Here is a 9,870-nt window from a genome sequence, read left to right as displayed (position 1 = left end):
GGAAAGAGCCATGGGAACTGATGGAAGGAGCATGTTGTAAAACCCTTGACAAAAAAAAATGAAATGGGAATGCATTAACCTCTAGAAATTGTCTCTCCTTTGGTCATATAACATACCACACCAACCTACACTGTGTCAGTACTGTAGGTGCTGTGTATCCCATTTGTGAAGTTTGAGTTACAAAACACTGAACTTCCTCCTGCAGCCAGAGTGTCATTCTTGATTATTATTCTTATTTTTTATCCAGTTTTCTTTGTTGCTATTTTTCTGCCTTAAGTTTTGTCAATAATGTATTAAAACCTGTATAGTAAAGTGAATGCTATATTTTAAATCCTTTTACCTTATTTTCAATAAGCATGAAAAAATGTTGTAGAGATAGCACTTCACACAGTTTAAAATATTTTTATTAACCTTAAGTGAATGAGCTCTAGTTCCAGAGATGTGAAAAGTTCAGCAGTAGCTCTGCAGCTGGCAGGAACTGCCCTGCGTGGGCAGGGGGAAGTGGTGGTTCCTTCAGCCTGAGGAACAAGGCGGGAGAGCCCATGTGCGTGTCAGAAGGGTCTGCTGCCAGTCCTTTAAAGTCAAACTAATTCTCAGTTATGTGCTGTAGGAGATGAATATGATGTGTGTGCCATCTGTCTGGATGAATATGAGGATGGAGACAAGCTCAGGATCCTTCCATGCTCTCATGGTAAGCAGCTGTATTTTAGGTTTGAATTTAGATTAAAACAGCTTTCCAAAACATTGTCCAAAACCCACAGAGAATGTTTAGTGAGTGATTTATAAAATTTCTTTTTGCTAATATTCAAGAATGAATGTACAAAGTGGGAAAAGTGAAAGCTTGCTATCTCTTTTTAAAAGCTAAAATGCTAGTATTCCCACTTTGCATTTTTCCTTGGATGTACTCATGAAAGAAAATCCGGGCTTGATGCTGTCCCCTAAATACCCATATTCATTGTAATACTTCCTCCATTTAAAATATAGGCTTTCACTTTCCCCAAAACAGATAAACCACAAAATTGAGTTCTTTGTGACCTGGAGGTGCAGCTGAAGGGATGGGTCTGTCCTGGAGTCTGCAGCCATGCACACCACTGCCTGACTGCACTTGGAAGTCAGTTAGTGAAATATTTTCCTGTGTCAGTCTTTCTCAAGTCCAGCCCACTGCAGAGATGTTACAGCCTTCTATACACAGCCAGCACAGCAGGTGACAGGTGGAGCTTTTTAGAACCTCAGTCATAAAACCAATTTCAAACTAGGCTGACAAACAAGGAATTCTCAGAAGAGAAAGAACAGGTCCATGGTGCCTCTCTCAGTGGGGGACTGCAGAGGTAACTTAACTTGAACACCACCAACCACCACCATCAGTTCGTGTGGAGAACATGTTGCCAGTGTGCTTGACCAGATACTAAACATAACATTGCTAGGCTGTGTAAATATGAGCTCTTTGCCAAGTAGAAGTCTCTCTTAGAAAGAAGAGATGAGTTTTTAATACCATAAGTGAGACACTTAAATAGTTTTTTTTTTTTTAAACACGGCCAGTCTAGTTGAGGGCCAATTGCAGACCTAATTTAAGATCCACAAAATCATGCGGTAATGTCATTTAATAATGAGGTGCTTTGATACGTGTTGGTGTGGAGGTGAGAGGCAATGTGAGGATGATGATGGTGGGCATGCCTGCTGCAAAGGGATGGAATGGCTCAAAAAGCTTTAAAATTTGTTGTCAGATGTGGCCTGTTCTACTACTGCTCTCATTCACTCAGTAGAGAGCACAGGTACTCATTGCATATACCTATGTGACTGAGATCCTAATCATCAGGTGTTTTGCTACAGGTTATGTGCCAACAAACTTCGGACTAAAATTCTCCCGTGTCACTGAAGAGAAGCACGGGTTAGCAGGTTTCCCTGTCCTTTTCACTGTGATAATGATGTCCTTGTATTTTGTTTTCTAACAGCATATCACTGCAAGTGTGTGGACCCATGGTTGACAAAAACAAAAAAAACCTGTCCTGTGTGTAAGCAGAAAGTGGTCCCTTCCCAGGGGGACTCTGACTCGGAGACAGACAGCAGCCAAGAGGAGAATGAAGTGTCTGAGAACACTCCTCTGCTCAGACCTTTGGCCTCGGTCAGCACACAGTCCTTTGGGGCTCTGTCGGAGTCCCACTCCCATCAGAACATGACTGAGTCCTCGGAGTATGAGGAGGATGACAATGACAATGTTGATAGCAGTGATGCGGAAAATGGGATGAATGAAGAAAGTGTAGTGGTTCAGCTGCAGCCCAGTGAGGACAGGGAGTACAGAGTGGCAAACACTGTCTGAGACTACTAATGACCTATAGGTGTATGAACAAAAGGGTTCTTAAGGCTATTTACAAACCTTTGCATAGGGAATCTCTTTAATCTGTAATCCATTTGGTTTCTTTGATAGGAGCAGCAGTTCATGTAGTAGTACTCTGGTTAAATCATTACAGGTAGATTTATTTTTGATTCAGGTATTCAGTCACACATTCTGTCTTCTCAAAACCAACAGTTAAACTGGACTTCACAATGCTAACGAATAATGTTAATAGTTTCTATCAATAGAAATATCACAGAGACTCTAAATGTCTCTTGTTGAAATGGGATTTCTCTGGAAGTACTTTTATTTCTACTTCATAGCTACAACTGGGTCGTCCTGACAGCAATATTTATTACATGTAGATATGTGTTACCCCTTAGGCCCAACAAAAACTGTATTTGCATGTTTGTATAGTTTTCCTAAAAATTGTCACCACTGCTGAAAGGAAAATGTAGAACAGATCAATATTCTGTGTGCTGGTATGTCAAAACAAAACAAAGCAGAAGAAATTCCACTTTTATCTCAAAGCAGTGATTCCAAATAATCCTTTGGAGTTTGCCATAGTAGCTGAGTTTAAGCAGTTACGTTGAGCAATTCCCAGGATGAGGAAGCCTAGACTCTATGTTTAGTTTTGAGCAATTCACAAGGTCAGGTCCACCATAAGCACATTAATTGTCCTTCCTTGCTACTACTTCATTGTCTGGTTTCCAGTGAGGAGGTGGCAGTTGGGAAACAACTGAGACAGAGGTTTTGTTCCATATAGAAAAAGAAGTTTAGGTAAGTATTATATTGATCCTTGGCTCATATACCTCTTACTAAGAGCATTTTATGCTGCATTAGTCTGCTAAATTGTATATAAAAAATTGTTTTCAAGTACCTAATTTGAAAACAAGTGCTTACACCTGTCTCACAGAACTCAGTACTTACCAGTGTATCACAAAAAAGGTAGATTCTATATAATACCTCTGTAACTATGTAGAAAGTAAAACCATGCATATACTCAAATGGAGATTTTTTTTATATGGCCTTGACTAAGGAAAGCTTGAAAGAATGTTAATAAACATGTTTTCCACTTTAAATATCAAAAGCAGTTTATTGAACTTTTGCATCACTTGAGACCTTGAGTACTCGGCCTACATTACTGAGGTTGAAGTGCTTTTGAAGATGAAGAACATGGAACTGTTGGGATCTCTGAGCAGATGTTTCCTGCATCATACTGTGAATCACAGTACAAGGAGTTGCACTGACCAGTGCTGTGTGAAGAGGGTCTGAGTTATGCAGAAAACCTTCATTTTTGTTCATTTCTAGCTTGAGGAGGAGTTTGGACTGGCCAGAGTCTGTACATGTAGTTTGCCTGGGGGAGCATGAAGGAGGACCAGGGTACTCTGAACAATTCCTACCCAGCTGGCAGCGCCTGCAGAGCCACAGCCCCGGTGCTGGAACCCTGGACAGGCGATGGCAGGTGAGGTGGTCCCAGATGCGACTTCTGACTTAACACTCCATGCAGCCACACACGGTGCAATGCAGATCTGTTTTCTGGGCCTGGCTGAGAGGAGGGAAAGTTTATTTTGCACAATGAGTAAAAGGATCATAATGAAAGGATGATTCATCTCCAAACCACTGCTGCCAGCAGCCGTGGGGTAATGACAATCAGTGTAGTGGTGTATTTTCATCAGGCAAAATTCCCCTTCATCATGCATATGTCTAGGTAAGTCCAAATGGGAAAATGGTTTCTGAAAATTAATTACTAAGCTGAAAGATGTTTCTTAAACTAGGTCCCCGCAGTTGCTGCGTGTATGTTTATTCATTGTTGTAATCCAGGCACCCCAAAATCTGGAGTTCCAGAACCATGAACTGACCTAAACTTTGTAATATACGCTCTTACGTAATTCTAATGCCTGCAATCATTTATGCTAGGAAAATTCACCAAAAATGCATTTGAAAAACTCATTTGAACAACACCTAATTGTTAACCAAGCAGAAGTGTCCAGGTGACATACACCCACTCAAGAGAGGGGAATTGGTCAGAAAGGAACAATGTCACACTAAGGAATGTGATGACAAGTACCTGGTGTGTGCTGCCAGCAGCTGCTCTGCCTCTGAGGTGGTGCTACAGTCAATTCCATCCACTCTGGCCTTACCACAGAAGCAGCTTTGGGAACATGCTACCGTCAGCCTCCTAACCAGGGAGAAACAAAGTTCTGCAGTCAAACGGTGAGTGCAACTTTGTGTTAAGACACTGAGCACAGCTTCACATGTGTTTTATGGGGGAAGCAGATTAGCATCCTCTGTACCAGTTACTGCTGAACAGGCATTTGCTCTGTGCTGTGGGTGTGTTGGTCCGTTCTAACTTTGGCACTGGGAGATCCAGTTCAGACACAGAGCCACTTGGCAGTGGGAGAATATGAACACTATATATAGGAAGGTTTTAGTTAGACCCAGCTCTCATGCCAAGCAGAGGAGCCAGGTGCAGCTGACACTGAAGATGAAGGTGTGGGGGAAGGAGGGGAGAACAAAGGCATTTCCAGGTCCTATCCAGAAGCACCTGACTAGTTTGAGGGCCTAAGATGGCAGAGCCTTTCTACAGATTTGTGTCCCATGATCTGGGCTTGACTGTCCTCCCATCCCACAAGCTCCAGGGTTCACCATCACATCCCACTGGGCCTGTGTTTTTAGGAGTTCTCAGCCGAAGTAGCAAATACAGGTGCAATCCTGTAAGGTAATGGAGACTTTAAATCTGCCCCTTCTCTGGGTGAGGGGAGCACATTCCCACGCTAGGTGTATTGACCTGGGCAGGCCACCACAGACTCCTTTGCCAGGTCCTATGCGAAGTCTCTTTCACCTTGTTTCAGGAATGGTGTATTGGGCATTCAGAGGGCAGGGGAAACCCACACCAGAGAGCTGGATAAATGTGGTATTAAAGAGAAGAGAAATCATCTCTTAAATTAAGATCTACCTCAAAGACTGCCTGGCTTTTGACTGACGTCATATTATCTCACTAATTATCATATTATTATACTACTGCTGTCCTGCAAAACTTAAATCTGCACTTAGACCTGAAGGTCTCAGAGGATTTCTGGGTGTGGGGGGGGAAAAATTACCAACAGTCTGGTTTTGTTTGGTTGGAATAAATTTATTTCATCTGTCTGTAAACAAGGTGTTTTTAATAGTTATGGCATTTTTTGAAATGCATATTAAATCAGATGAGTTAGACTGTATCCCAGATGTAACAAAGTGCAGGGAAAGAAATGGACAAATCAGCAACAAGAATTTGTTTAAATCTGTACATTATCCACAAGGCCCAACAATAGAAGCAAATACTAGAATGTCCCTAAGGTAGTGCCAGTCAAAAGAAACCCTCAGAGTCAGTTAAAATCCATCTCACAATAGCAACAGTTCATTTTTTTTTTTTTTAAACAATAGTATGGCACAGAATACATATTAAAAAATTCATCACAAGACAGCCAAGTCAGTTATTCCAACCACTACCATCTCCCATTTATTCTTTAGTATACAGAGTTCTGCAGTTCTTGCAATGGACATACAAGTCAGAACCGTGCCTGAACTGAGTTTGGTTACAGACATTTCAGATGACTCGTGCACAAGGCAGCTCACTCCATCATTTCTGCAGCAAGGGTGTGACAGGTCAGATAAAGATTTTTAAATTTGAAATGGTATTTTGACAGTTTAGCTTACAAACTACCAACCTTCATCCAAACAGTGGCTTCAGAGCAGCCAAACTCTGCACCACTGAGTGAACTGGCAGAAAGATTGAAGCCAGTCAGAGCTCCCAGGGTAGCTGAAGGTGGCAGTTTTCCACAATGACATTGCAGTTTCTTATTAAAAAACAAAAACAACAACCCAAACAGTGGCTTCAGAGCAGCCAAACTCTGCACCACTGAGTGAACTGGCAGAAAGATTGAAGCCAGTCAGAGCTCCCAGGGTAGCTGAAGGTGGCAGTTTTCCACAATGGCTTTGCAGTTTCATATTAAAAAACAAAAACAACAACCCCCCCCCCAACCCCCAAGCTGCAAATTAAAATTGGTCCTATGAGAAACTGAAACCAGACACACTCCAGCTGGTTATGCCAGGCTAGCTAGTGGCCACAGTGGCAGCCTTGCACAAGTCAACTACAGAACAGGAGCTGGCAAAAAAAAAAAAAGTGCCTGAGCTATTGTAATGATGGAATGTCTGGGGAATCCCTAGGATGGTGGCTTAAGGTCATGGGAGGAAGTGCATCTGTACCCTTTCATAGTTTTGTGATTGCACTTGTTAAGCAGTACAACCTTCAGACATCATCAAGAAAACGTAAGAGACTTAAGCCTGCAGTGAAGTACAATGACAAAACTAATGTGACATTAATAGCTTTTGAGTGGCAAATTGGTTAAACAAACCAGGCACTATAAAAATGGGTGTAAGCAAACACATGGGTTTAAAAAACAGAAACAAAGAGAGGGACAGAAGTGAAGATATGCACGCACTTTTTTCCTCCCAACCATGCTCTGTGAAAGGAAGACTAGTGAGCTGTGACTTGCTCAAAGTGCTGAAGAGGCATTGATCAAATTAGATTGTACAATCGGCACCTTGTTTAGTATCTTGGTTTAGTTGTCAATATCACACTAATTGCTAAGACAAAGCAGAGCCTACACTTGGCATGTTCCCCTCCCAAGTTTCAAGTTATCATGCATATCATCATCGTGGTGGTGCCAGACGGGCTCGGTTACCTACAGTGGTTACAGAGATGAACGAGGGGGAACTGGAGTTATGACAGTAGGAAATGGGTAAATAAAAAACCACAAACTACCATCTACGGTCTGGTAGCACTGAGCACAAGCGGGTGGTGGTGCAGACAGCTGCTAGGTGGATGGGGAGAGGCTGCTCAGACATCAGACCTCCTCAGGTATAAAGCCAGTTCATATGCTTTCTTGTTGAGTGTCCCTCCATGGACACCTTCCTTTCCCATGACTATAACCAATGCTGGAGTACACAAGGAAACAAAACAGAAATGAAAAGAATTAAAGGGGAAAAAAAAAAAGAACACCTTTCCCCACCAACAAAGGGATACAAAGGAGACACAGGTTCATACCCCATCACCCTGCATTGCTAGTAAAGTTTCCAGAATGTAAGGTTTAAAGCTCACCGCCAGGAAAGTTTAATAGCAATCTTCCCCTAATACTTAACAGTCTGCCTAACAACTAGAACCCAGAGTCTCTCAAGTATTTTGCCATTGAGTATGCCTTCTTATTCAATCCGCCTCCATGGACCCCTTCTTTGCCCATTACAAAGACCAAGACTGAAAGAGAAAAGAAAAAAGTTTTAAAAAGTGTGTTAGACATGGAAATAATGCAAGTTTTAGGCAGTGCAGTAAACACCCTCAAATTCAAGATTTAGTATTTGGGTATTAGGCTGGTTTAACAGTTTTGTTAAAACACAGATGTAGACAGGGCTACAAGCTATCCTCAGGGATTTTATCCAACTATGGAAGTTGTAAGAGTTCACTACTAAGAAAAATGCCACCAGCTATCAGAAAAGCATTACAGTGTCTCTCACCATCAGTCATCACCCAGCAAGGAAATCCTTGCTGTAGTTTAAACGCCTGTGGGGGCAGGGGTGCAGTGTGTGCACAAGTGTGACTGGAGAGTGGCAAAAGGAAATTCCCATGATCTGTGCTGCAGCAGTCACTGCTGGTATAGGAACCAGAGTAACTGCTTTGATGCTGGTAAAAAACCCCAAAGGTTGAGTTGGGCTGAAACCTTCCATGCAATAACACAACTATAAACCACACATTTTACATGAGACAAAACGCAGGGACAGTTGTCATGCTGAGGGCTCTCCCCACTCCCCCAGTTCCAGCAAGATGTCCCAGATTGTCTGGTAAAAGGAATACTGGAGGCTCCTCACCAGCCACTGCCACTGTGAGCTGCCATCAGATGTCCCCCAGCAGGGAGAGGGACACAGTGAGCACTGGGCTGCCACAGGCCAGGGACTGTTCACCAAGCCGGGAATGCTGCAGCCAGTCTACCTACATGTGATCATACATCGGAGCCTCAAGTTGCGCCAGGGAAGGTTTAGGTTGGAAATCATGAAAATTTCTTCACCAAAAGGGTTATCCAGCCCTGGCACAAGCTACCCTGAGGAGTGGTTGAGTCCCCATCCCTGGAGGGATTTAAAAGCCATGTGGTTGTGGCACTTGAGGCCATGGGTCAGTGGTGGCCTTGGCAGCACTGGGAGAATGGTTGGACTCTATGATCTTGGAGGGCTTTTCCAACTTTAATGACTCTATGATACTATTTCCATAGCAATTTGCTCATAAAAGCTTAAGACAGTTCTCACTGCTATTTCACAAGTCAGAACTCTGCTTGTTTCACTTCAGTGCTGCCAACCCTCTTCCTGCATCCCTGCCCTGGGCTTTAGCCTACAGACACCTGCTCTGCCTTTGGTTTTACATCTATAAGCAGAAGTCTTGTCACTCATGAACCTGTTCAACAGCCAGCCCAAAAACGCTAGCCCAGGTGTTCGCAACATAAGGCACACCACTCCCAGCCAGTATTTTATATCCCAGATGAGTAGCTGCCCCATAATAGGTTTTACTGGAAGTTAAATGAAGAGCACAAGGAGCAGGTGTATGAGCATGAAGCACACTTCTCAGTGGTACCAAACTGGATGGGGTTTTTTTGCCCGGACAGACTTCAGCAGGCTCAATAGGAAATGCAAAAAGAGTTAGTGTAGAACTCTATAAGTAGGAGCAGCTCATACATGAGAGTCACATTTTTGCAGAATAAACTTTCCATCAAGCAATTTACAAAAAGAAAGCTGCAGTCACAGCCTGTCATTAACAGACCCATCCTGAGCTTCAGGTATCAAGTGATGGAATACCAGCTAAGCCTACTTGGAGCTGTAGCCTGCTTTTTCCTGCTTGTCAGGGACTTGTTAACCATTGCACAGCCTGGTGCCGGGCTGGGGTGCAGCTGGAAACGGGGATGAGTGTAATTCCCAGTCAGAACTCAGCTAGAGCACTGCCATCCACCCCCTTGCATCACTTCCCAGAATTAGCCATTAAATACAGGAATTTGGTTTTCTTAATAGTTAACATCTATGCTTAGGGTCACATTTCGTAATTTAGCGATCTGAAGGTAAAGAAAAGGGTGCTTACCTCGTCCAGCTCTGCCTACAGCAACATTATATGTCGGCTCACCACCTTGACTCTTTGTCCTGATGTCCATTGTGCAGTCACCATCGACATACAGGCTATCTCTGATCACAGAACACTTCTTTGCACCAAGGGTCAGACCATTGGTGAAGAAACCCTCTCGGTCTTTTCCTACAATCATATCTATTTCTCCTGGCTGCCAAAGGAAAGAGCTCAGAGTTAGCACGGCTGGGTTTTATTGCTGTAATTTCTATTTAGAAACGGTCCTGTCTCGTGTGGAGAGGCCAAGGCCGTGATTTCCCCTCGCTCCCCGCAGGAAGTGCTCCAGAACACAGGGCTTTGTTAGGCGCAGTCTGCGCTGCTCCGCAGTCGCTGCGCGCGGGGG

The 9,870-nt window shown here is 43.3% G+C and overlaps 2 protein-coding genes across 2 annotated transcripts in view; one reads left to right on the top strand and one right to left on the bottom strand.

The window, feature by feature from the left end:
- The window catches only part of RNF13 (ring finger protein 13), a 24,623-nt gene extending 21,201 nt beyond the window's left edge, over nucleotides 1-3,422 (top strand). The window contains exons 8-9 of the mRNA XM_008633774.2: nucleotides 611-691; nucleotides 1,953-3,422. Of these exons, the coding sequence (XP_008631996.1) occupies nucleotides 611-691; nucleotides 1,953-2,317 (446 nt within the window). The 3' untranslated portion in view covers nucleotides 2,318-3,422. The remainder of the gene's footprint in view (nucleotides 1-610; nucleotides 692-1,952) is intronic.
- Nucleotides 3,423-5,447: 2,025 nt separating this feature from the next.
- The window catches only part of PFN2 (profilin 2), a 6,062-nt gene continuing 1,639 nt past the window's right edge, over nucleotides 5,448-9,870 (bottom strand). Inside the window, exons 2-3 of the mRNA XM_017734417.1 lie at nucleotides 9,489-9,713; nucleotides 5,448-7,628 (exon numbers count right to left, since the gene is read on the bottom strand). Of these exons, the coding sequence (XP_017589906.1) occupies nucleotides 7,531-7,628; nucleotides 9,489-9,713 (323 nt within the window). The 3' untranslated portion in view covers nucleotides 5,448-7,530. The remainder of the gene's footprint in view (nucleotides 7,629-9,488; nucleotides 9,714-9,870) is intronic.

The sequence above is a fragment of the Corvus brachyrhynchos genome, unplaced genomic scaffold (assembly GCF_000691975.1).
Source record: "Corvus brachyrhynchos isolate BGI_N302 unplaced genomic scaffold, ASM69197v1 scaffold544, whole genome shotgun sequence".
Classification (NCBI taxonomy): domain Eukaryota; kingdom Metazoa; phylum Chordata; class Aves; order Passeriformes; family Corvidae; genus Corvus; species Corvus brachyrhynchos.
Note: the sequence above shows the minus strand (reverse complement) of the source record. Positions and strands in the feature narration are given on the sequence as shown.